At 48.4% G+C, this 25762-nt stretch overlaps 9 protein-coding genes across 9 annotated transcripts; 3 read left to right on the top strand and 6 right to left on the bottom strand.

The window, feature by feature from the left end:
• Positions 1-323: 323 nt before the first annotated feature.
• On the bottom strand, positions 324-2912 carry yme2 (uncharacterized protein; the record flags this gene model as incomplete). Its single annotated transcript, XM_056718990.1, has 3 exons — positions 324-880; positions 931-2676; positions 2729-2912. The coding sequence occupies 3 exons, from the start codon at positions 2910-2912 to the stop codon at positions 324-326; spliced, it is 2487 nt and encodes an 828-aa protein (XP_056583125.1).
• A 205-nt stretch (positions 2913-3117) lies between these two features.
• On the top strand, positions 3118-3738 carry N7517_001259 (EMI1 family protein; the record flags this gene model as incomplete). Its single annotated transcript, XM_056718989.1, has 1 exon — positions 3118-3738. The coding sequence occupies one exon, from the start codon at positions 3118-3120 to the stop codon at positions 3736-3738; it is 621 nt and encodes a 206-aa protein (XP_056583124.1).
• Positions 3739-4923: 1185 nt separating this feature from the next.
• Positions 4924-5478, bottom strand: N7517_001258 (uncharacterized protein; the record flags this gene model as incomplete). Its single annotated transcript, XM_056718988.1, has 1 exon — positions 4924-5478. One exon carries the CDS (start codon positions 5476-5478, stop codon positions 4924-4926), a length of 555 nt encoding a protein of 184 aa, XP_056583123.1.
• A 622-nt stretch (positions 5479-6100) lies between these two features.
• Positions 6101-12753, bottom strand: N7517_001257 (glutamate synthase (NADH); the record flags this gene model as incomplete). Its single annotated transcript, XM_056718987.1, has 7 exons — positions 6101-6242; positions 6294-7462; positions 7516-9009; positions 9073-12237; positions 12294-12418; positions 12484-12524; positions 12578-12753. 7 exons carry the CDS (start codon positions 12751-12753, stop codon positions 6101-6103), a joined length of 6312 nt encoding a protein of 2103 aa, XP_056583122.1.
• A 2334-nt stretch (positions 12754-15087) lies between these two features.
• On the top strand, positions 15088-16244 carry N7517_001256 (uncharacterized protein; the record flags this gene model as incomplete). Its single annotated transcript, XM_056718986.1, has 2 exons — positions 15088-15120; positions 15180-16244. The coding sequence occupies 2 exons, from the start codon at positions 15088-15090 to the stop codon at positions 16242-16244; spliced, it is 1098 nt and encodes a 365-aa protein (XP_056583121.1).
• Positions 16245-16925: 681 nt separating this feature from the next.
• Positions 16926-17672, bottom strand: N7517_001255 (SNARE domain- containing protein; the record flags this gene model as incomplete). Its single annotated transcript, XM_056718985.1, has 4 exons — positions 16926-17129; positions 17216-17309; positions 17388-17585; positions 17662-17672. 4 exons carry the CDS (start codon positions 17670-17672, stop codon positions 16926-16928), a joined length of 507 nt encoding a protein of 168 aa, XP_056583120.1.
• A 592-nt stretch (positions 17673-18264) lies between these two features.
• N7517_001254 (histone H2A.Z-specific chaperone CHZ1) lies at positions 18265-18765 on the bottom strand (the record flags this gene model as incomplete). The annotated part of the gene is made up of 3 exons (XM_056718984.1): positions 18265-18467; positions 18567-18576; positions 18640-18765. 3 exons carry the CDS (start codon positions 18763-18765, stop codon positions 18265-18267), a joined length of 339 nt encoding a protein of 112 aa, XP_056583119.1.
• A 347-nt stretch (positions 18766-19112) lies between these two features.
• Positions 19113-21512, bottom strand: N7517_001253 (OPT family oligopeptide transporter; the record flags this gene model as incomplete). Its single annotated transcript, XM_056718983.1, has 1 exon — positions 19113-21512. One exon carries the CDS (start codon positions 21510-21512, stop codon positions 19113-19115), a length of 2400 nt encoding a protein of 799 aa, XP_056583118.1.
• A 2108-nt stretch (positions 21513-23620) lies between these two features.
• hsp70 (molecular chaperone Hsp70) lies at positions 23621-25531 on the top strand (the record flags this gene model as incomplete). The annotated part of the gene is made up of 1 exon (XM_056718982.1): positions 23621-25531. One exon carries the CDS (start codon positions 23621-23623, stop codon positions 25529-25531), a length of 1911 nt encoding a protein of 636 aa, XP_056583117.1.
• Between the last annotated feature and the right edge of the window lie 231 nt (positions 25532-25762).

Raw genomic sequence — 25762 nt, 5'->3', positions numbered from 1 at the left:
TTTCAAGATATATTGTGCTTTATTTCTATATATTGATACAGGGCTCTCAGATAATCATGTGAAGACTCGGATCAAAGTTGATACCATGACTTGATCCGCGTTTATACTTCCCCGAGACCAACAACAGATCGATATCTATGAAAAATTTGATATCATAGAACAGGAGTTGAACAAAGAAAGGACTGGATTCAGTGCCATAGTGTGCTACAACATAGTATTTGAACTTCTTGGAATTACTAGATTGAAGGTGATCATGTTTGTATGAATGTAATGCCAGTAATGGAGTGATATTGAGATGAGATTGATATATAGTAGATAAAAGCTCAATTCTCCTTCTGCAAAGACTTTGACAAGGCAGCGCTTTCACTTTCATACTTGAGAATCTTCGATTGCGATCCGTGAACTTTGCGCAGAAGCCACTCGATCCGCGTCGTTAGCTCCCAGGGGTATTTGGGCAGCGAGCCAAGGACTTGTAGCTCCTCCTCATACTTTGTGATACTTGCATTCTCGTTGCCGATGAGCTGTGAGAGAATCAACAGATCAAGGCGGCTTTGCAGGGTCTTGTTCGCAACTAGACGTTGGAAAGCAGCGCGATACACGGGTTTCCCCGGCTTAACGTATCGTGGGAATCCCTTGTCGGTTCCGATGGAGACAAGCTCTGCTTGCTCTAGTGCCCGGAGAGTGGCCTCGCCGTTATCCTTGAATATATCCTCGAGGAGGACTTTGGTGTACAACAGGCTTCCATCCTTGGAGTTGGCGATGGATTTGATCAGATGCCAAGCCTGTTCACGGGTCCATTGAGGCGTAATCGACTCGGTTCCGAGGATGAATATCTTCAGAATCTCAGACGCTGATTGTTCGATAATACGGTCCACGGCAGCTATACAATGGTTAATAGAACTCTCGAGGTAAAACAGAAGACAAACTTACCTTCAGGGGTCTCCCCGGCCTCTATCCGATGGGCCATAAACTCCAAGTCAGTAACTCGACCACCCAGCACCTTGATACAAGAATCTAGGCCACGAAGCGTCTCTTTTCGCCTTGCATTCTGTTCATCGTCACTATTGCCTGCCTCTGCGTCCAGATGACTCAACACAAAACGACGGCCAACTTCGAGCGAGCAGTCACCCAAGGCAATTGTGCGGAACACTTGATTAGGCATGGCTTTGCTCAATGGCTTTGCAAATGAGGAATCAGTCGTCAAGAAGACGACATGGGCGATGTTTGCAGATGTTAAACCAGCCGCCCATTCAGTGAGTTTATCGAGCACGACACTGTCTTCCGCGTCATAGACAAAATTGTCAATTACAACAACAGGTCTCACTTCAGGATGGGCCTCCAGGTATTCATCATCAGACATATTGAAGTCTTTGTCGTCCTTGCGTCTACCCTCCAAGGCGACTCGCTTCATGGCGACACCAGTATTCTGCCAGATCTTGCTCAACTGCGCATCTAGCGTCTCGGAAAAGCCGGCTTTGGTGCCAATCATTCCCTGTGCAGCAAGGTCAATGAAGCTGCTGATGCTGTTCATCCAAGAGAAAATCGGCCGGTAGCCGACCTGGGAGGCTGCTCGTGAGATCTTGGCTGTATCACCCCGGGCATCTTGAATTTGCTTGCAGTCAATGATGACTTTATACTTGTGCTCTTTCAGAGCTTGCTCCAAGACCAACTCGCGTTTCCCCGAGCCCCGTGGACCATAGATAACAATGAAGGTCTCTGCTGTCTCCGTTAACCAGGCTCGCAGTTGCGCAATCTCTTTTTGCCGGTCTTCCCAGATAGCCGCTAGACCTCGCGGGTCCGACTTTCGCTTCCCAAATGAGAACATGCTCGCTTTGCTGGCCTGTTCGCGAACCCACTGCAGGACTGGATTCTCTCCGCTCTGGAACGACGACTTGACTTTGAGAGTGATGAAGAACGTGCGAATTGGATCGAAGATAATGACCGTTATTGTGGCTATCAGAGCAGCTATAGCAGGGATCACTAGTCTCGGATGGTTCAAAATCCAATCCTTGATCATAAACAGCTTAATCTTGCGCTCATAGTTGATCCTGAACCTTGTACCGGACTTGCCACCCCCTCCTTCTTCGGAGACAATAAATCCGTGCATGCAGTTTCTTGCCATGACGGCGAACCGAGGACGTTCGAATCGTAGTGTTGCATATCGTGGTTCGACCTTCGAATCTGAAGACTGTGTTTGGATGTCCAAAATTTTGCCGTAAGGCCGGAACAGTGAGTATAGGGTCTCTTGGGTTAATTCAGCCGCTGATTTATCTGGGGACGTTGGCAAGAATTCCACCTTTAGAGTCTGGCTTGGGATTCGATAGAGGTCTTCGATCCACGGCGTTCCGCGAACAAGGTCCGCATCGACTTTCAGGATCGGATTGAACCATGGAGTGATAGGATTTGTTCTCAGATGCTCCTTGGTTGCATTCTGGATACTTTCGTTGCTGATGTCTGACTTGAGCGCATACTTCACGAATGCGCCTCCCTCTTTGTATCTCGTCACGACCTCTTTGATCTCCAGATCTAGTTCTTTGGGCAAAGCTCGTTGAACAATACGAGTCGGGTCAGCTGCTGCTAGTTCTGGATTGTTGACTCGTGCCAAAATTCCCTCGAGAGGCTGAATATGGCTGAGGGGTCCCCGCAGCAGCCATTGTAATCGGTGTGGAAATATATCTAGACCTAGTTAGCAGGTAGACATGGTAGCTTCCAATAACTTAGCGCCCACTGTTGACATAGATAATGCCTTCGTTTTCTCCTACTGAAATATGTCCCGATTTGATACTAGACGATGTACATCGTATCGTAGAGCGTCCCGGAAGTCTCCACCCCCGAGACGCATTGGCGCTGATATGAGAGCGTGTGGGAGACCAAACGGCCAACGGGCCTTTTGATAAGGGTGACAGTCTCATTCTGCTGACAGACACATACCGAATAGAAGGGGGGAAGTTTGGAAGAGCGATCAAGTTGTTTAAAGTGCCGGATGAATGACGTCGGTTCGTGATTATCACCGGTCATAGGTATCACGTGATATATTGATTACCGCGAAAAAAGATAACCTCGCGATCTCAAGGTGTTCGCGATAGATCTACCAATTCTTTCCTCTCACAAAACAAAATGGGCTGGCTGTGGGGATCAAGTCATAAGGAAGTCCCTAAGGATATTTCACCCACAATTCCTACGGAGCCAGCAAAGCAGAATACACCATCGAAGACCTTGACCCCCGACGAACAAGCCGACTTGGAATTCAACCAAATCCTGGCCGATCTCAGAGCTGAGGATGCGTCGCTCTCAAAAGGAACAGGGCTAACCCCTGATGGCAATCCATTGCCAAAATCCCAAACACCTTCATCACCCATCTCACCCGAATCCCTCTACCAAGATACCATGTCCTGCCGCAATGCCTTCGACTACGCCTTCTTCTGTCAGTCTTTTGGAGGCCAATTTGTGAATGTTTATCGATATGGAGAACTACGGTCATGCAGCGACCACTGGGATAATCTATGGCTGTGTATGAAGACACGAACTTGGCCGGATGATTTGCGCAGGAGAGAGATTCGAGACCACAACCGGAAGAAGTCGATCAAGTATAAGACAGGCCCCAGCAGTGAGGATGTCTGGGATGTGCGGCTAGACCCAGCCAAAGAGTCATTCAAGGGAGACTTTGCCGCAATGTGGCAGGAGATGAAGGCCGAAGATGAAGCAGCGAAACGACAGGCGGAACAGGCGGTTTCATGATGTCCCCGGTTTCCCTCTTCCCTTTTTGTTACGACATGTATATATACACCTTTTGTTTCATTTACCCATGTATAATATGATACTCTCCATTTCCCCTTTGTATCAGCATTTGTTCGATGGTCATATGGAGGACCCCACGGATCGTATATAGCGCTTTAAAGGCCGTTCTTGTTAACCTATGCTGTATGGTATTACATGCTCCGGCTTTACTTTCTGAAATTTGATCTAGGTGGGCTCTATAACTATGCCTATAATTTATAAAAAAATAACCGAAGGGAGATAATGATACTGGAATTGATCGATTGGCGCAAAATGCTTCAAGAACCAAGAGACACGGCCTAAATGAACGACCTAAAATTTAGAAGAAAGAATTAGCAGAAATCTTTAAAGGTCTCAAACCCCATAGACACAAGAGACATGTACGAGGGGTTTTAGGGACCATTACGACAACCGGTATTTTGGCTCGCAGAAAATCGTAGATCTAATGCTTTCTGCATTTCTATATTCTACGGCTAATTATTCTTATTCCTCAATAAATTATAGCACTAATCAAGGGAAGAAATATCTTTAAAAAAAGATAGCTAAGGAAATATCCGAGAAGACTACAAGAAAGACCACTAGAAAGTCTTCTAAAAAAAGGGTTAATATAAGCGGCTAACCATTCCAAGGTTCTTATTATTAAAAACCTTCAATACATAGTTACTAAGCCTATAGGATGTTTTTAGTACTTAAAGGGGTTACTCCTTTAAAAGGGCATCTATTTATTCGCCTTTTGCCTAGGTACGCACTATAGATTACATTATCTACCTCTATTATCCTGCTTATATATAGATCAGATTGATATATAGGGGTTTGGATTTTTACTATAAGTGAAGTGGGAAAGCAGAGGAAGTACTATGTAGAGCAAAAGGCGTTAGCCTAATTAAACCGGTTGTCGTGATGGTCCCTAAAAACCCTCGTAGGCATGTCTCGGGATATCAAAGCGGAAACCCAAGACGTACTTACCTCATACCCTTTTATAGTACATATGTAGGCATGTAAAGGCTCAGCCGCGAAGCAAGCTTGTAATACCTATTTTTAAAGAAAAATTCGACAAGTTAGCATCCAGCAATTCAATGGAAGACAGGTAACCAATGTGATATTCTCCAATTCTCTAGTTGTCCAAACCAGACTTCTATTCTTTTATTACTCTTCGTCTTCCTCCCTTACAGGCTGGAGCCGCGTGTCGATATGATTCCTTACTCGATCCTCAATATCCGCTATCCTAGCATTGACAGAACTGTTGCTGCCCGTGCTGCACTTAGAGGAGACCACACTAGCTAGAGATGAAGGAGTGACCTTTCGCATAGTCACGGTCTCAATCCCCAGATCGGCATCGAGGTTCAACTTCTTGTTGAGCCTCTTTACCTTCGTGCTAGTGGGATGGTCAGCAGTGAGCTTGGCCATGGCAGCAGTGATGTCAGCGATATCAGGTGGACCGGGCCCAACAGCTGGAGTAGAACGCCCGCTCAATTCCCAGGGGTGGGAGGTGGGAGGCCTGGCGCGACTTCCGGTCCTCGTGGAGTTCTTGTGCATCTTTGTTCGGAGGCTGGCCTCGACACTCCTACCGCGCCCCGATACTCGACCATCATTATAATGGCGGATGGAACGTCGCTCGCCGTCGACCTCACGGTCAGTGACGAAGCCGTTTGGATTGAGGTCGCTCGCGGCCTCGGTTGTCATGGCGGCTTCGTTGCCCATGTGTGCGATAGATAAGATCTGTGCTGTGAGATAGGTCAGCTGGATTAGTTAGTATGGATGAATGGAATGGAATGGTCCGAAAAAGTAAGGGATATACAAGGATGGTTATATATTTTAGGCATCAAAGTCAGCCATACAAGTCTAACAATGGGAAGTAGCCAAAGAAAGGAGCATAAAGGCATTGTCGACTCTTCTTCCCTTTGTTCTTTCAGATAAGAGACAGAGATCTTCATTGAAATCTACAGACGATATTGAAATAATGATGGAGCATAGTCAGATTTGCAGGAAAGCTATGTACAGCAGAAATAGAGAGATTACCGAATGGCAGACGCTCTAAACACCTTACAAATTTGGAGGGGCGAGGGGGGGAGAAAGAAAGAAGCAAGGGTAAACACGCTGGAGCAAAAACAAAAGATGAGAATCAAAGAAGTAGATAAAAGCTAGAAAGCAAAACTCAAGAGAGCGCAGTATTGGAGGCTTTTTCATTCGCGCAGAGAACCAACCCCATGGAATCCCGTCTAGTCACAAGTTTATCCCATTTGATGAACTTTTCCGCATCGAAAAGAAAATTTTAGCGTGATAAATGGCCGTCAAAGTCGTAAAAATATCCCGCACCGCTAGATTAAGCAGCAACCTCAGTGGGTTGGGGGACGGAGTCGATGGCAGGACGACGGACGATACCACCGGTGACTGGGAGCTGGGAGCTGGTTCCGCTGAGGAAAGCATCCACTTCGCGAGCACACTGGCGACCTTCGTTGATACCCCTAGAATCATATTAGTAAGTTTCTAGTTACAAGGATTGGACGAAAACTCACCAGACAATCAAAGACTGTCCACGCCGACAGTCACCTGCCGCATAAACACCGGGGATGTTGGTCGAGTAGTGGCCAGGAGGAGTTTTGATGTTCTTGCGAGGATCAAGCTCAATATCCTCACCAAAGACGCGATCCTCGGGGCCCAAGAATCCCATAGAAAGGAGGACAAGGTCGGCGGGGAAAAATTGCTCGCTGCCCTCGACAGTCTTCATGTCCCAGCCGCCAGTAGCGCTCTTAGTCCACTCGACCCGGACAGTGTTGATGCCCTTGACGTGGTTGCTGCCATCGTCAACAAATTCGGTCGACATGACACAGTACTCACGTGGGTCCTTGCCCATATGCGTCTTGACCTCGGTATGACCATAATCGACACGGTAGATACGGGGCCACTGAGGCCAGGGATTGTCACGGGCACGCTCTGGGGGAGGCTGGGGCAACAACTCGAAGTTGGTCACCGACTTGGCACCATGGCGGACAGAGGTACCAATACAATCGTTGCCGGTATCACCACCACCAATGACGACGACATGCTTGTCCTTGGCAGAGATGTATTCGCCATCCGAAAGACCAGAGTCGAGGAGGGACTTGGTGTTCTTATGCAAGAACTGCATGGCAAAGTGAACGCCATCCAGTTCGCGACCAGTGACCTTGAGATCACGCGCAACAGTGGCACCAGTAGCAACAATGACAGCATCATTCACGGCACGAAGGGACTGTAGAGAAATCTCGCAGTCAGGGCCAACAGCAGTGCTCGCAACGAACTTGATACCTTCAGCGGCCATGAGGTCGATGCGGCGCTGGACAACCTTCTTGTCAAGCTTCATGTTGGGGATGCCATACATGAGAAGACCACCCATTCGGTCGGCACGCTCATAAACTGTGACGCTGTGACCAGCGCGGTTAAGCTGATCGGCAGCAGCCAAGCCAGCAGGCCCAGAGCCGATGATAGCAATGGTCTTGCCAGAGCGGGTCTTGGGAGGGCAGGGAACCATCCAGCCCATCTCAAATCCACGGTCAATGATCGCGCACTCGATGGATTTGATACCGACGGGGTCTTCGTTGATGCCTAGGACACATGAGCCTTCGCAAGGTGCAGGGCAGACACGACCGGTGAACTCGGGGAAATTGTTGGTCATGAGCAGTCGGTTCAAAGCATCCTGCCACTGGTTCTGGTATCCGTTAGCATGACTGCTCAACTGCAAGTGACTAGAAAACTTCTTACCTGAAACACCAATTCGTTCCATTTAGGAATGATGTTGGAAATGGGGCAGCCAGTATCGGACTGGCAGAATGGAACACCACAGTCCATACAGCGGGCAGACTGGTACTTGAGCTCGTCCTCACTGAGGCGGTGGGAGATCTCGCCCCAGTCGCGAGTACGGGTGGTCGCGTTGCGATACTTCTCACTGCGGCGGCTGTATTTCATGAAACCTCTTGTTTTGTCCAAGATCAATGCAGAACGTTTCTTCTCAGTCTTAGAATCGCTAATGCTGTCTTCAATATCCAGCAAGTCAGTCTTCTTCGAGTCATCGACCTTCGTCTTCTCGGCTTTGACCGGAGTGCTAGGAAGCTGAGGAAGAGTGAATTCGGCCTTCTTCGCAGCCTCCGCCTTGGCCGCCTCTTCCTCCATGACGCGCTTGTAGTCAGTTGGCAGAACCTTGACGAAGTGGGGGAGAGCACGAGTGAAGTCGAGCAGGATGCGAGCAGCCAACTCAGAGCCAGTGTAATGGTGGTGATCTTCGACCAAACCACGAACAAAGGCAATCTCCGATGGGTCTTCGATACTGGAGATCTCAACCATCTCCAAGTTGACCTTGGAATGGAAGTCCTGGTTCTTATCCAGAACGTAGGCAATACCACCAGACATACCAGCAGCGAAGTTGCGGCCAGTGGGTCCAAGGTTGAGTACACGACCACCAGTCATGTACTCGCATCCGTGGTCACCAACACCCTCAACGACAACAGTGGCACCAGAGTTACGGACAGCAAAACGCTCAGCAGCCATACCGCGGAAGTAGCAAGTTCCGCGAGTAGCACCGTAAAGACAGGTGTTACCGACGATGACGTTTTCTTCGGCCTTGAAAGCGGCTCCGCGCGGGGGATAGACAATGAGACGGCCACCAGAGAGACCCTTGCCGACATAGTCGTTGGCATCACCCTCAAGCTCAAGAGTGACACCGGGGGCGAGGAAGGCACCGAAGGACTGACCAGCAGAGCCCTTGATGTTCGCGTGGATGGTATCCTGAGGAAGACCAGCTTCGCCATAGCGTCTGCTGATCTGATAGGAGAGGGTAGCACCCAGAGCACGGTCGGTGTTAACGATATCACACTCAATTCGGCAGGGTAGACCCTTCTCAAGAGCAAGTTCCGATTCAGCAATCAACTTGTTGTCCAAGCGGGTATGAAGGCGGTGATCCTGCTTGCGAACATTGTAGGTAGCCACTCCAGGGCGAAGTGAATGAGCGGGGGTCAGGATAAGTGACAGGTCAATTCGTTCCTGCTTGGCATTGCGAATATCGTCCCGGACCTTAAGCAGCTCAGCACGACCGACCATCTCGTTGACCGAACGAACTCCCAGCCTGGCCATGATAGCACGCATCTCATTCGCGACATAGTAGAAGAAGTTGATAACATGCTCCGGTGTACCCTTGAATTTCTGCCTCAGTTCGGGATCCTGAGTCGCGATACCAACAGGACAGGTATTCAGGTGACATTTCTAGGGTAAATATATTTGTTAATAAGCCGCTCGCTAGAATAGCAGAGGTTGAATTGTACTCACCCTCATCATAATGCATCCTAATGCGATCAGAGGAGTTGTGGCAAACCCATATTCTTCCGCTCCAAGCAGACAGGCGATGGCAAGGTCACGGCCGGTACGAATTTGGCCATCAGTCTGGACCACAACACGACCACGAAGGTCGTTCAAAACCAGAGTTTGATGAGTCTCTGCAAGACCCAATTCCCAAGGAAGACCGGCATACTTGATACCGGTCCAGCGCGAGGCACCAGTGCCACCATCGTGACCAGAGATCAAGATGTGATCAGCCTTGGCCTTGGCCACACCAGAGGCGACAATACCAACACCAACCTCAGATACGAGTTTAACGGAGACACGAGCTCGGGGGTTAGAGCACTTGAGATCATAGATAAGCTGCTTCAGATCTTCAATAGAGTAGATGTCGTGGTGTGGGGGCGGGGAAATAAGACCGACTCCCGGTGTGGAGAACCGAGTGCGAGCAATGGGACCGACGACCTTGTGGCCGGGTAATTCACCACCCTCACCGGGCTTGGCACCCTGGGCCATCTTGATCTGCAGCTCATCAGCGTCGGCTAGGTAGTTGGATGTAACACCGAAACGACCAGAAGCAATCTGCTTGATGGCGGACCGCATCGTGTCGCCGTTCTCCATTCTCTTGCTACGCTCGGCATCTTCACCACCTTCACCGGTGTTGGACTTGCCGCCCAAGCGGTTCATGGCAATTGCAATTGTAGAGTGGGATTCCATGGAGATGGATCCATAGGACATGGCACCGGTCACGAAGCGGCGGACAATTTCGGTCCAAGGCTCGACCTGGTCAATGGGAATAGGGGTTCTCTGGTCGAAATCGAAGTCCAGCATGCCACGCAAAGTACAGTTCTTGATCTGCTCATGTGCGGACTTGGCATAGGCCTCGTAGGACTTGTCGTTCTTGGTGCGAACGGCATCCTGCACGTTGGCAATGCTGGTGGGGTCGTTGATATGGGCCTCCCCTCCATCACGCCAGTGGTACTCGCCGGATTCAGGCAGACCGGGGACTTCGACAATCGGACGAGAAGGGTAACCGCGTTCGTGGAAGGCGAAAGCATCCTGGGCAATCAGATCAAATGTGATACCACGGATGCGACTGGCAGTACCAGAGAAGCAGCGATCAATCACGCTGTCGTCAATACCAAGGGCTTCGAAAATCTGGGCACCCTTGTAGGACTGGAGAGTAGAGATACCCATCTTACTCATGACCTTGAGGATACCACCATCACAAGAGGACTTGTAGTTCTCAATCACCTTCTCATCGGGAATATCCTTGCGGATCAACTTTTCCCGGTTCATCTTGAGAATACATTCTAGAGCCAGGTAAGGGTTGATTGCATCGGCACCATATCCCAGCAGAACACAGTGGTGGTGGACCTCGCGAGCCTCGGCAGTTTCAACTGCTAGGGCGGCAAGCGATCTCCACTTGTTTCGGACGAGATGGTGGTGCACCAGACCGGTAGCCAACAAGGCAGAGACAGCCACGCGGTCGGCGGATGTTGCACGGTCGGAGAGAATGATGACCTTGTCGCCATTCTGGATAGCTTCAGTGGCACCGTCGCAAATGGAATCGAGTGCTTCAATATAACCGGCAGTACCCTTGCTCTTCTCGAATGTGATATCGATGGTTCGCACGGTCCAATCCTTGTGGACTATGTTGACATTCTTCAAAGCATTGAATTCGGGGATGCTCAGGATGGGAGAGGGCAGACGCAGACGGTGACATTGCGAGGGGTCCATTTCCAGCAGGTTTCCCTGAGGACCGACGTAACATTCGAGGGACATAACCACAGCCTCTCTGATAGGGTCAATGGGAGGGTTGGTGACCTGGGCAAAGAGCTGGCGGAAGTACTCGTAGAGGAGACGAGGCTGTTGAGCAATACAGGCAAGAGGTGCATCGTTACCCATAGAGCCCAAAGCTTCCTTGGAGTCTGCGGCCATAGGGCCCAGAATCAAGCTGACTTGTTCAAAGGAGTACCCGAATGCTCGGAGGCGAGGGTCGTTCTGAATTGTATTGCTATCCAAGGCAAAAGAAAGATCAACGTTGGAGTCAAGTAGCGTCTGGTTGATAGCAGGGAGCTTCAGAAGCCCCTTGTCCAACCAGCCGGCAAAGTCCTGGCGGCGGGCAACAGTCTGCTTGAGCTCAGCGTCATCAATGATCCGACCAGCCACAGTATCAACTAGCAGCATCTTTCCAGGCTGCAAGCGGCCCTTTTGAACGACCCTCTCGGGATCAATATCAATAGCGCCGACCTCGGAAGCACAGACGATGCGATCATCGTCCATTACGTAGAAACGGCAGGGACGGAGACCGTTACGGTCAAGATTAGCACCGCAGTAGCGGCCATCGGAGAAGGTGAAAAGAGCTGGGCCATCCCACGGTTCCATCTGGCAGGCAGCCCACTCGTAGAAAGCGGACTTGGCTGGATCCATGGCTGGGTTGTCCTGCCAGGCCTCCGGAATCATAATCATCACTGCCTCGGGAAGAGACAGAACGCCGTTGATCATGAGTAGTTCAAGCACGTTATCAAACGCAGCCGAGTCGGAGCCACCATCCTCGACAATAGGGTAAAGCTTATCGAGCTCGTCACCGAAGACCTCTGACCGCAGGACGCCCTCTCGCGCGCGCATCCAGTTTTTATTTCCTCGCAAGGTGTTGATTTCACCGTTATGGGCAGCCCATCGTAGGGGTTGGGCACGATCCCAGGATGGGAATGTGTTTGTAGAGAATCGAGAGTGCACCAGGGCAAAGTGGCCCTCGTAGTCTACGTTCACTAAATCGTGGTAGTACGTGTACACTTGAACGGGAGAGAGTTGACCCTTGTAGACGATGTTCCGGTTGCTGAGAGAGCAGAGATAGAACCAGTTTCCGAGGCCGATGACATGAGTGGCACGTTTCCGTAGAACATACAGCTGAAGCTCAAAGGTTCTCTCATCGAACTTTTCAGTGTCAGTGATCTCCGGCTTGTTGCCTTCACCATATGCTGATTTCAAGACCACAAATGGCTGCATAATGATGGGCTCTCGAGATAATGCGGCGGGACCAAGAATCGTTGAATCCCGTGGCACTTCACGCCATCCAAGAACACGCAAGCCAAGTGTCATGGCCAGTTCCTCAAAACTTGCTATGGACTGCTTGAGGGCCTCCCCATCGGGCTTGAAGAACAAGTTGCCGACAGCATATTGTCCCAACGGGGGAGATCCACACCCACCTCGCGGGCAAAGTTCTTAATGAAGAACTTGTGTGGAATACTGGTCATCACACCAGCACCGTCACCGTCCCGTGCATCAGAGCCCACGGCTCCTCGGTGGGTCATGTTGCACAATAGGTTGCGGGCTGTTCAATTGCTATCAGCTTCAGTTGTTATGATGTTTGAGTTCAAACCGAAAACTGGGACTCACCATCGCTAACAATCTTATGGCTTGGCTTGCCCTTGATGTGACTGATTCTGTCAGATTCCCAGTCCTCATAAGCTCCAATTGGGGATTCACTCACGCTGCAAAGCCTACACCACAGGCATCCTTCTCATATTCAGGGTCGTACAGACCTTGCCGCTCTGGTAGAGCATTGGCCCAGCCATAACCCTTTTTGGGTTGATACTGAGAATACTCATGAGGAGCCTGTTCTTCACTTATATCTTTGCCATAGAGCTCCTCCAAGTTAAGACCCATTCTTCCGCCGGGGGCCGACAGAGAATGGAATGGTAACTGAAGGGGATTGTTTCTAGGAAGTCCCCACCGATTTGGGGATTGAGCGATGTCGTCACAGGGTGTAGCGCGGGTGAGGGAACAAAGGTGTCAATGATCACCCAGCGAAATAGTTGAAGATACAAGAAGGGGGGAAAGGGTAGAAGAGAATAAAAGGAGGGGGGGAAAAAAAGAGGGCGATTACGGCGGGACAGCAGGTCCGGGGATTGCAAGCCCCGATTGTAAAGGCAAAGGGAAAATTACAATGGTGGGGAGCCGTGGCAAACCAGACAAGCCAAGAACGGTAAGGGGAGGTTGAAAGAAATATGAAGATGCATGCATAGCAAATGCTACCTATACATACTATACTATGTTATTGCTACACATAAAACAATGAAAGCATGAAAACATGAAAACATGAATCTTTTACTTGACGCAAACAGCCATGCCAGAAAGTAGAAAGTAATGATAACCATTATGATTACGGAGTGCAAATCATCCCAAGATAAGCATCACTCAACCAATCAGAGTGATGCGTTTACAATCCAGGGTTAGCTCTTTACTACGTCAATTAACTTCCAAGGTTATATAACTTATATAACTTATATATAGTCCATTATATCTTACTCCATAGCATTTTACCTAGGTACATATATACGATTTACTTATCCATTCTCCTTTCTTTCTCTTTCTCTTTCCCTAAAGCTCAAAACAAGGTACAACAGTGGGCCGGGCGGCCCCATAGGCCCGTAAGCCCCATAAAAAAAAAGATCCTCCAATATATGTACAAAAATGTCCTCCCATACAGAAATGAGGCAATCCTCACATGTTACCTAAATGGGCGCACCTTGTGGGGCAAAGATGCAGTGCTTAATTTGATTTTCGATTGCATTTAGTTTGCTTACCTCTGCAGGTGAAAAAAAAAAGTACTAAAACTTCAAAAGTACCTATGAAATATTATCCAGAAAAAGAAAGATAAAAAGGATAGTAAAATTGTTGGAACATTCCTTTCCCAATACATAAACGCATAAATACCTGTACGGAGTACACACATTCCGACAACGGCCAAGTCCCCCGGGTTTCCCCTCTCATCTCTTGCCAATGAGCATAGCCCGATCTCGGGGTTACCCGTTTGCACCATTTCCCCCTACTTTTGAGGTTATCGTTTCCATCCTCTTTTTTGACTCAGTACCAGACTGTGGGAGATTCAACTTCTCATCGAAATGGATATGGAATTGCATGTTTCCCCATGTTTTGTACATTCTATGCTTTACCCCAGGTAGACAAAGTCCGGAGGAAAGTGATCCGACACATGAATATCAGAGATAAGGTAGATGATAATAAGAATACATAACTCTTTCTTGTCCTCTACACATAATATGTCAGCCCATTACAGTATATCGGGTGAAACAGGAGTATTCGATGTTTATATACACAGTATGTCCAGAGCCCAAGGTTATACAAGTGGATATCACATGATCTCCACCTTTTCTCCAATGAAAGCCAAGATGAAAGTAAGACACGTCATTTGGATTCCGGATTTTTCCGTCCACTTGAGACCGGATTAGACACCGGTCATCGGGTGATTCCGGGCAAATATATCAGATTCAAGACTTATTATTCATGTTGGATTCTTCTATATTATATCCCACTTCTCAGATCTTTTTGAAAGCCTCGAAATTTCTCTGGAAATAAGATCATCTTACTTCCTATCAGGTCTTGAATTTCTACTCCGTAGGGTCTCAGTCATTTGGCCGAGACCTCCCAATACCGAAGAGTGAGGTCCAAGTCTGTGCATGGTAAATTCATGCATTGCACATGGAGTACATATGCAGTGCCTGTAGCCAAGGACCTGGATTCATGAAAGACCCTGAACTAGGCGAAAGCAATGTTAATTTTGGAACCGAAGCCATAGTTCATAAAAGGCTGCTTAGATCTATATATGCTATTTGGAGCTATGTCTTCCATTAAAAGGTGGAATATATAATCTCAATTTTCTATACAATGATCAAAGCTTAGTAAACTGAGTATATTGGAATTCCCCACATGAATTGATTGGCTGTGGAGCTCCCGGCCTTTCTGCGTTCACTTTCTTAGACCTTTGATTATATGTCATATACAACATACGGAGTATTAACATCTCTTGTTTCTATCTTTTTTTAAGTCCACACGCGTGAAGTCCTACCCCCCTTCACTCGCATCAACTGCTACGAGCACAGTGACAAAGCGCGTATCTCCTGCCGCAGATCACAAAGATAAACAGAAATCTCGGAGGTACCCAAGAGCATTCCCGAGTCCGATATTAAAATAATTGCAGCGATGCTCACCCTTTCATCCATTACACCACGCGACGTAAGTGTCAGGCTGTGCCGATCCAAAGCTTCTTGAACAGGAAACTAACACCTCGATAGTCCCACGAACTTTGGTTCGGATCTTCCCAACCATATCGCTCTACCTCCGATCAACAAGGCGACAATGCCGCAAACCACCTCGCTCGGCGTAATGCCAACGGCACGCCCAGCAGTCATCGCTCATTCATGCCATCCCGCTCTTCTGCCAACACAATCGCCACACTAGCCGCAGAAGAACGCTCGCTACGCGCTCGAAAATTGAACATTGCGTCATTTGGATACTCATGGATCAGGCCGGCGGGATGTGCGAAAACAATGCTCGGTATGAAAGAGGAGGAAGCGGAGCGCGAAGAGGCGCTACAGGCAGCAGCAGCTGAGATGGAAGCTGCAGAGGGAGAAGGAATCATGGATGATGATATGGGCATGCAGAGAGAGGAAGTAGAAGAGGATGAAGGCATGGAACGTGATTTAGATGATGATATCCCCAACGCGGAGGAGGAGGCCTCGGGTCTTATCGAGGAAGGAGAAGAAGGGCTCGAGGAAGATGAAATTGGTGACGAAGGAGAATATATGGAGCGCGACTTGGATGATGCCATCCCTGAGGGGTTCCCCGATGATGACTATGAGGGCTCAGGCCTGTATGATGACGAGGACGACGATTTCGACAACCAGCCTGATCTGGATGCAGAGATACCTGCTGCCGACGGTGAGAGTGTGAGTGAAGGCATGACGCGTGACCTCGACGATGATATCCCTGATGCTGCAGAGCAAGGCTCGGAGCAAGAAGGAGAATGGCAACACACAGACAGCGAAGAAGAGCTGAGTGATGAAGAGGAAAACGAACCTAGTATCATTCAAACCAGATTTGCCGAGAATTTCCGCACCAGTACGCCCAACAGTCGTGGCTTGCCTCCACCTCCGACTCTGCCCCGCGAGCCCGAGACTGAAGCCCAGCGCCGTTTCCTCAATCGCTGGAGTGGTGGTGGCGATGCGTTGGATTCTAGCAGCATGCTTTACAGTGACGATGACCTGCGCGCATCCATAACCAGTCAGGGCAGTCGACGAAGCGGGTTTGCGAGAAGGTTCCCGCGGCACATCGGTGGGCCCAGGGACAGTCTGAACTAGAGAGGCTATCCAAATGATGTTAGTATGAAAAAGATAGATCTCGGGGGTTTTTGCCTCGGAGTTTTAATGGCAGCTTATGACACCTCCTTATGAGATAAGATGTTCTATGAGCAGATTCAATGGACATGACTTCAAACGGGTTTTGAAGTAAACCTCGACAGTCCCCGAATATAAAGCTCAGCCTGTAAATGGTTTCTTTTGCTAGGGCAGTCCCTGGATATTGTTTTATGTGCATTATGTGTATTATGTACGGTTTACTTAAAACATATTCCAATATCAAAGCCAGAAATAACCTAACCATCGAATCACATTGGACAACTGGCCTGAATTGTCTCCGAGATAGATACCAGGCAGGTCCCGAACGTGTCGACCTAGAAAGCGGGACGTGGCCGACATCTGATCCGATGGCAGGGATTTGCATATACATAGCTCAAAGAGTCGAATCCATAGTCCCAGAACACCTCATAGCGCCAAATCCAATATTCCTATGCTGACGATACTGATAAGTCATGTGCGTGACTCGATCCATATGAGATCAAGTAAAATAACAAGTCGCTGGGTTTTGCGTGAAGACGAGAGATAAAGGTGATAAAAACGAGAAGGACGGGCGCGGTCGACATGGTATAGAGCGCGAGTGCAAGTGCGGGTGCACCTCTTCAGAGAGAGGGGAAGGGTATACGTTCAAAATATCCACACATAGAAGAACAGGAGGAATACGGCGAAAAAGAAGCCGAGCCAGACTCGCCAGCCGACGCCGGTGCTCTCGGCCATGCGAAGCATCCGTTTCATATTCCCGCGGAGTCGAACTCGAGTGTTATCAAATGAATCATTGAGGTCAGTCATGTGTGTGGTGTCTCGGATTTCATCGCCAATAGCAATTGTAATCTAGATGTTTTTTTGTCAGCGGGTTGGCATTTCAAACGACCACTTGCTTTCGTTGGATCTGGATGTTTCGGTGCGAGGCTTCTTACATCCTTCAGCATTTTGACCTTGGCACTGATACCCTCGACTTCAGCATCATTTTGTGACTCGAGAGATGAGAGAACTGCATCGGAGTAATGTCCCCTATAGCAAAGTGGGTTAGTAACTATACATCCTCGAGGGAACGGTAGGCTATCTCAAATCATGAACCACTCAACGCACTTTTTGTCCGGCGAGGCACTCTGATATCCCGGTCCAGCTGCACCGCTACTCGCGTAACCATTAGGTGCTGGACTGGGGTAACCTCCGTACCCGTATCCACCTGGCTGTTGGGCAGGAGATCTGCTGGCTTGGCGGGAGTCGTCACCGTATTGATCGAAGAGAGACGAAGAGGCACGGGGGTCACGCTGACGCGGAAATCTATTTGGATTACTGCTGCATTAGCTAACTGAAGGACACCCCATAATAGACCGAGAGATTAACGGTGGAACTATACCGTGAAGCCATGACGGTTGTGGAATGTAGCTAGATTTTGTGGCGGAGGAAGAGGAGAAACATAAATTGCAGATCGAGAAGTTGTTCAACGGTGATCAAGCATTTCGCAAGTGTCAAAATCCAGGGCGATTACTATTCGTGTCCTCGATGCTTGCGGAGATAAAAACATCAAGGTGGCCATAGCGTTCCAAGGTTGTCATTCGCCGAACGGCACGTGATAGCCCAAGTACTGGAAATCGACACGCGGGATAAGGAGTGATGGTTCGCGTGGGACGTTGTTTCCTGTCAATTTGGTCATTTAATGATGGAATCCAATGGGCAAATCATTGCTCATTCCAAGTTATATCCCTGGAGATATCCATTTTGTCTACAAATTACATCATGATAGGCCGAACATCGGCCAACCCATAATCAACGGACAAAGTGTATATTAACAGGGTTGGAAACAGAAATCCGAAGAGATATTCATTGATTCATTGTCATCACAGAGTCGCGTGACATGTTATAGACACGCGCGAGAAAAAAAACATCGTGGACCGATCCGTGGCGCCTATCGTTCAAAGCAATTCCATGCCACCCGGTAGTTTTTTTTAATTCATCGAGCTTAGTCGCGCATCTGATCATCATCGTTGGTTTGGTTGTCCTCGCGGCTCTCGTATTCCTCATCATCATCCTCGTCATCCTCCATCTCATCGGTGGAGATCTTGGAGTAGTCAATGACCTTGCCGCGTGTGCGTCGGCCACCCTGGATGATGTTGTTTTGGTCGATGGGGTCGTTGAGATTGTCTTGTGTGTCATCATCCTCGTCTGGGAACAGAAATGGTCAGTATGGAGGCAATTGATGGTCCTTATGGCGCATATGTCCATTTAGACATGGGTTGCTTGGGGGATAGTGGGGGTACACACCATTGTCGGCCTAGTAACACGCAAGCAAGTCAGCATAAAAGTATGTAGTTGGGCGTGGAAATTGCAGACTCACAATCTCGTTTTCGCTCTCCGACTCGCTCTCCTCATCCATGCTCATATCTTGCGTGGGGTCAGCCTTGCCCTTGCCCTTGGCGAAGGCTTCCTCGTTGGTGTTGGAAATGGTCGCCTGGTCAGTCATAATGAGATTTATTCGGAGTGGATAGAGAATTGTAAGAAGAATGGTTGGTGGAAAGGGGGCAAGGGGAATTTAAAAGACGGTCTGCAAAGTAAGGTCCCCTCGAACCAAAACAACCTGTAAGGACGAGACCCCGTCGTCTGATTGGCTGTTGTGGGTGATCAAACCCCGTGACAAATCTTGCCCTGAGGCATCAAGGACAAGTACCAACTGAAAAGGGACTGTCAAATTAATAATCCCCTATTTATATAGGCAAGTAATTACCCCTAACCATCAATGATATTACAACGTACTTGGGCACTTCTTTTATCTGCACTAAAGAGGCAAATGACATATTAGAACTCATGATATCAGCTATTGCTCATACTAGAAAATAAGAAGGGCAAATCAGCTGTCGAGAGCGAAGCATCTTTCCACAGATGTTTCGTTATTGCCCCACCATTTTGGCATTGAAATTTGCTTGCCTGCTCCAAAAAGAAGAAGACGAGCAACATGTTGAGATTGAATCCAGCATCAAACGCAGCAGCAAGAAGGTAATTGTACCGCTTCCAGACCTCAAAATGACGACGGTAGGCCCAATACATTACAACATATCCACCAATAATGGCAGATGTATAACCAGTACTGATGTTACCATAGAACATCGCCAGTCCTCCAAAAAAGATACTGACGTTCCACAAATCAATTCGAAGCCGGGGGAAGAACCGGTGGAAACAGAAGAGGATAGGAGGAATTACTGCTCCGACAAGGAATGACCACGGAAGCACGGCCATTTCTGTCTCAGCGAACAGCCTCCGTGGACCAAGCACTGCATACTGTACACCCATGGTGTTCGAAGTCCGCAGGGACTGTCCTGTCCATTGATTTAGTGGATCCGTTTTTTTGCCTGTCAGGTAATCTCCTTTGGTGTCCATGACCCAACGAATGACAGCATAGTTGATTGGAACACCCATGCAAGTGCCGAAAATCTGCGAAAAGAAAACTGCGCGGGGTGGAATGTGCATGTAGTGACCAATCTTTTGGTCTTGGAGCATATACTGCGCACGATACCAGGCGTCACCCGCAATAGATCCATAGACAGAAGGACCACAGGGGTGCTGGTGGACCTCGCCAGCTTTTGTGTGGACCATGTAGCCATACATGAGTTCGTTGAAAGAGCCAGTCTCAAGCTGGTAATTAGAGATGGCGTAAAGCCAAGCAAACGGGATGACCAGGACTGCAGCACTCGCAAGTGCCACAAACAAGGTCCAGATTGGGATGAAGAGGTGGCCAAGTGCGAGGAATATAATCAGAATGACAAAGGCTACCGAGAATAGGGTAGCATACCACCACCATGGAATCTCTTTGTACTGTCTCTGGATAATGTTGAGACGGTCATGATACTGGTGATGAATGCCTTCGTTTTTCGTGGATTTCTCTGCTTTGCGAGATAACCAGATTCTTCGGACATTCCCGGAAACCTGTGCGTATCCAAATGTCAAGATCCAAGTGACCGCTGCTGGAAGTTTGGCGTAGTCAAAAAATGTCGCCCACACGTTTTGCAACCCCATATACATCGGCCCATACCCCTCGTAAGCGGTCGTGTTCAGGTGATAGTCTGGGGTTAAGACTTCGAGGACTGGGTAGGTTGTACCATTGCCTAGGAAAAGGCTGTTTGACATAAGCCCGTGCTTGAAGGAACCTAGATTCCCCCACTTCGCTGCAGGAAGTAGGACCCAACAATTGAAAGCAAAGGCCAAGAACAAGATGACCTGCGTCCAGTATGGGGTCGTCATAATTGAGGAACCATTCCAGTTCACATTTGACCAATCCAACGAGAGATTGAGGAAGCCCATGCCACCAATACCTGAGCCAATGAAGTTGGCCACCGGATTGCGAGGTGCCACCCAGCAGAGGAAGGCCAGGGATGAGGTAAACGGGAAGACATACTCTGGAAGGAATTGCCACATCGTCATCCCTAGAAGCGCGAAGAAGAACACCTTCATCTGGCGCCGAGCGAGAGCCGATGAGTTGTCTGTTTTGCGGAAAGTTTCAAACAATGTCGTTTGCATCAGAGCTTGGGGCCAGATGTATTCCGGGTCAGGCAAAAGGATTTGTCGGGCAAGAGCAGCAAAGGAGTAGCCAATCCATACGATTGAAAGCATGAAGAAGATCGCAACCGCCGGATTGACTCGTGTACCGTACCAAAGCTCAGCGAGGACGATGGGAGCATATCCTAGGTTATATGTAGCCCCAGAAGCTGCAGTCAGTGTGACCAAGACATGCTCCTTGATGCTCCATGGGGCCGGGTTCAGGCTAAAAGAAAAGCGTGTACCAGGTAGTCCAATCTTCCAATCAGGAAGGACTCTAGCCATAAAATGACCGGCATAGTGACAGGCAATTTGAACAAAGAAGATGGAGTATGGTGCCTTGGTTGTGCGGAAGTTGCTCATCTGCGAGAGGAAGGCTCCAGGGATAACGAAGATTATCGAAAGCACAAAGTAACGGAAGGTGATCGTTGGTAAGTTGGGGTCGTCGGTCAAATTGATCAGATGTCGCACAGAAAATGGCAGCGCCGCAATCTCGGGGTTGTTGTGTGTCTCTTGTTCGATGGCAGCTGTTCCCCCCTTGAAATGGATGTTCTCCTCATCCACTGTAGTCTCTACCACTTGTTTTTTGGAAGAGAGCTCTTCTTTTCCTGGGTCTATGATCTCTTGCTCTATCTTGGCCTCGTTCTCCTCGGGCCTCTTACGCTTCAGTGCAGCGAACATGGTGGCAAAGAGGAACCCAGAATCCAGATGAAAAGAATAGCCCAAGATTAAATCGATTTGCAAGTAGAAACTATGGAAGCTATTTACATTTATACATGTCTCATGATGTGCGATTGGAGTGAATATTCGCAATTGCCAGTACATAACTCGAAAAAGCCCTATTGGACCGAGTTCAAGGCTAATGCTATCTATGTTACATCTACAAGGTTAAAGACAAATGCTTAGCGTGGATGGCGCCTTCTCGGACCTTTTTTTCCCAAGGCTTAAAAGGAATAAGACCTCGGGACGACGTTAGTTTCTCCGGGGTGGCCCCGATTTGTCTACAGAGTAGATCTTTGTAGAATGTATATGAGACAAGACCCTTGGCAGAGGAATTATATTGTCCGTCACATGTCACGTCACATGTTTTATATGGAAAAGTTGAGTACATTATATGTTGCACACCTTTTTCGCCTGATATTTTGTGGGCCAGATCTTCTTATCTTTCTAGCACACCAACAGGGAAGGAAATACACGATAAAACATATAATAGAGTATACGAGAAGACTAAAGAGACTAAAGAGACTAAAAAAGACATGGCATGGCTACTTATGGACTATTCTTATAGCATATGAGAATGATAAGACATGACATAAATGAAAAGGATAAGACCACATGCGCAGAGACAACATCTAAAGAGTGGATTACGATGCTCATGCAACATAAAATGTTACATATAAAGGACTGAATTAGAAAACTATACTGAGATTAGCCCAAAAGCTGAGGTCGGATAGAGTATACCTGTGACGCCACTCACCTATACCCATACCCATACCCAACGGGTGGGTATAGGTGAGCTACACTATAAAGCTTTGTTTTGTTCAAACTCGCCATTTTTAACTATTAGTTTTATACTCCGTACCACTATAATCCTTTAAAGATATTAAGAATACGATAATATAATAAAAGAATGCGTATTTAGCCAATCATATTAGTATTAAGTGAAATTTCGCCTTACTATTTAAAAGTCTACGAGTAAAGCTGTCGGTTTCGTTTAAATTCTAGTTCTAGGTTAAGAGGTAGTTATAATTCCTTACTAATAATAAATCATTAGCTGCTTTTAGTATCGCAGAATGTACGTAGAAACCCTAGTATACACTTAATCCGAGGGGGTTATGACGGAGTATAGTGATTTAGTTTCGGGTGAAAATAGTCTCTAGCTACATTTTTATACCTACTAACACGATATTTCTAGACTTGGTTATATCTAGGTAGTATTCTAGCTCTATGAAGATACCTACTATCTATCTAGATTTTCGAATTTCTATAAGACACAAAATTAGAAAGAAAAGTATTTCTATGCCTAAACTACGAAATTAAAGGTGATATAAGCTAGATTAACTAACTACTTAAGGCTAAATTAGTTAGTTAGTTAGGGAGTGTATTTAATATTAGATAGTTATATATATGTGTAGAGTAGCATCATGAAAGGTCGGGGAAACTCGGCGATTACATAATAGAATGGATGACAGCTGTACCTAGGTAGTTGTCCATGGATATTTTTGATTTTATCATCATGACGCATACATAATGTCCATTGTTTTTTTCAAAACACCAATACCAATCAAGGTCTCCCATGGCGACCCATGTATTATTGTATTATTCCCGTATCGATACCAATATTTTGACACCGCCTTAAGAGTCATCCCACTATTACATCATACCCCGCCATAAAAAAAAGAGAGAACATCAAAGAAGGTGTTGCATCGTCGAAGAAAAAAGGGGAATTGACATCGTCAAGAATAAACTTAGAAACAATCAAGGAATTTGTAGACTTGAAGACTCCACTAGGCTCATCTGGAACCTACTAGAGTCTTAATGAAGGACGTAATGAGTTGGTTACTGGGCCATCGAAGCTCATGGAATCTCATGGATCCCCGTGGAAGGCTCCCTCTAGAAGCTTCTGGAGCAATACACCGCTCACTATATAGGAGCTTTTCTCGGCCCTTCCTCTCTTCTTCTTTTCCTTCACTTTCAAAATACCCCATTACTTCTCTGTACACTACTCTCTTGACACACGAATCTCTTTCTACACCTTTTTCTTTTTTTAACGATTACACACATTCACCATGGCTCCCGCCGTCGGTATTGATCTGGGAACCACCTACTCCTGTGTGGGTGTCTTCCGCGATGACCGCATTGAAATCATCGCCAACGACCAGGGTAACCGCACCACTCCCTCGTTCGTCGGTTTCACCGACACCGAGCGTCTCATCGGTGATGCCGCCAAGAACCAAGTCGCCATGAACCCCCACAACACTGTCTTCGATGCCAAGCGTCTCATTGGTCGCCGCTTTCAGGATGCTGAGGTCCAGGCCGATATGAAGCACTGGCCTTTCAAGGTCGTTGAGAAGGCCACTAAGCCCATCATCGAGATTGAGTTCAAGGGTGAGGCCAAGCAGTTCACCCCTGAGGAGATCTCCGCCATGATCCTCGTCAAGATGCGTGAGACTGCCGAGGCTTACCTCGGTGGCACCGTCAACAACGCTGTCATCACTGTCCCTGCCTACTTCAACGACTCTCAGCGTCAAGCTACCAAGGACGCCGGTCTCATTGCCGGTCTCAACGTCCTCCGTATCATCAACGAGCCCACTGCCGCTGCCATTGCCTACGGTCTTGACAAGAAGGTCGAGGGTGAGCGCAACGTTCTGATCTTCGATCTTGGTGGTGGTACTTTCGATGTGTCTCTCCTTACCATCGAGGAGGGTATCTTCGAGGTCAAGGCCACTGCTGGTGACACCCACTTGGGTGGTGAAGACTTCGACAACCGTCTGGTCAACCACTTCGTCAACGAGTTCAAGCGCAAGCACAAGAAGGACTTGACCACCAACGCCCGTGCCCTCCGTCGTCTCCGCACCGCTTGCGAGCGTGCCAAGCGCACCCTCTCTTCCGCTGCCCAGACCTCCATCGAGATCGACTCTCTCTTCGAGGGTGTTGACTTCTACACCTCCATCACCCGTGCTCGTTTCGAGGAGCTCTGCCAGGACCTCTTCCGCGGCACCATGGAGCCCGTTGAGCGTGTCCTCCGTGACGCCAAGATCGACAAGTCCTCCGTTCACGAGATTGTCCTCGTCGGTGGTTCTACCCGTATCCCCAAGATCCAGAAGCTCGTCTCCGACTTCTTCAACAAGGACGCCAACAAGTCTATCAACCCCGATGAGGCCGTTGCCTACGGTGCCGCCGTCCAGGCCGCTATTCTGTCCGGTGACCAGTCCTCCAAGTCCACCAACGAGATCCTGCTTCTCGATGTCGCTCCTCTTTCCCTCGGTATTGAGACCGCCGGTGGTGTCATGACTCCTTTGATTAAGCGCAACACCACTATCCCCACCAAGAAGTCCGAGACCTTCTCCACCTACTCCGACAACCAGCCCGGTGTCCTGATCCAGGTCTTCGAGGGTGAGCGTGCTCGCACTAAGGACAACAACCTCCTCGGAAAGTTCGAGCTCACTGGCATTCCCCCCGCCCCCCGTGGTGTTCCCCAGGTCGAGGTCACCTTCGATGTTGATGCCAACGGTATCATGAACGTCTCCGCTCTCGAGAAGGGTACCGGAAAGTCTAACAAGATTACCATCACCAACGACAAGGGTCGTCTCTCCAAGGAGGAGATTGAGCGCATGCTTTCCGAGGCTGAGAAGTACAAGGAAGAGGATGAGCTTGAGTCTGCCCGTATCCAGGCCAAGAACGGCCTTGAGTCGTACGCCTACTCCCTCAAGAACACTCTGTCCGAGGGCAAGCTCCAGATCTCCGAGGATGACAAGAAGAAGGTTGAGGACAAGATCACCGAGGTCATCGGCTGGCTCGACAGCAACCAGACTGCTGAGAAGGACGAGTACGAGTCCCAGCAGAAGGAGCTTGAGGCCGTTGCCAACCCCATCATCTCTGCTGCCTACGGTGGCCAGGCTCCCCCTGGCGCCGGTGCCCCCGAGGGTGGTGCCCGCTCCGCTGACGAGGTTGAGGAGAAGCCCGAGGAGCTTGACTAAACGTTTCGCTCTGATTGATTCTTTCTTTGCCATTTGGCACTCGTTTACTTTCACGTCTTGTTTTACGAACTTATGGGGTATCAAGGTTTCTTTTTGCGCATGATTGCATAGATACAAGGTTATCTCTTTCTCTAGGGAAAAAAATCCTAGTGAATGAAAATTATTTTAATTCAAAACCACCATTGTCTTGTGTAGATTGTAGATCACTTAATATTCTTGTTGCACTATCGA

This window comes from Penicillium concentricum (assembly GCF_028827145.1).
Source record: "Penicillium concentricum strain IBT 3081 chromosome Unknown utg000001l_segment0_segment0, whole genome shotgun sequence".
NCBI lineage: Eukaryota > Fungi > Ascomycota > Eurotiomycetes > Eurotiales > Aspergillaceae > Penicillium > Penicillium concentricum.
Note: the sequence above shows the minus strand (reverse complement) of the source record. Positions and strands in the feature narration are given on the sequence as shown.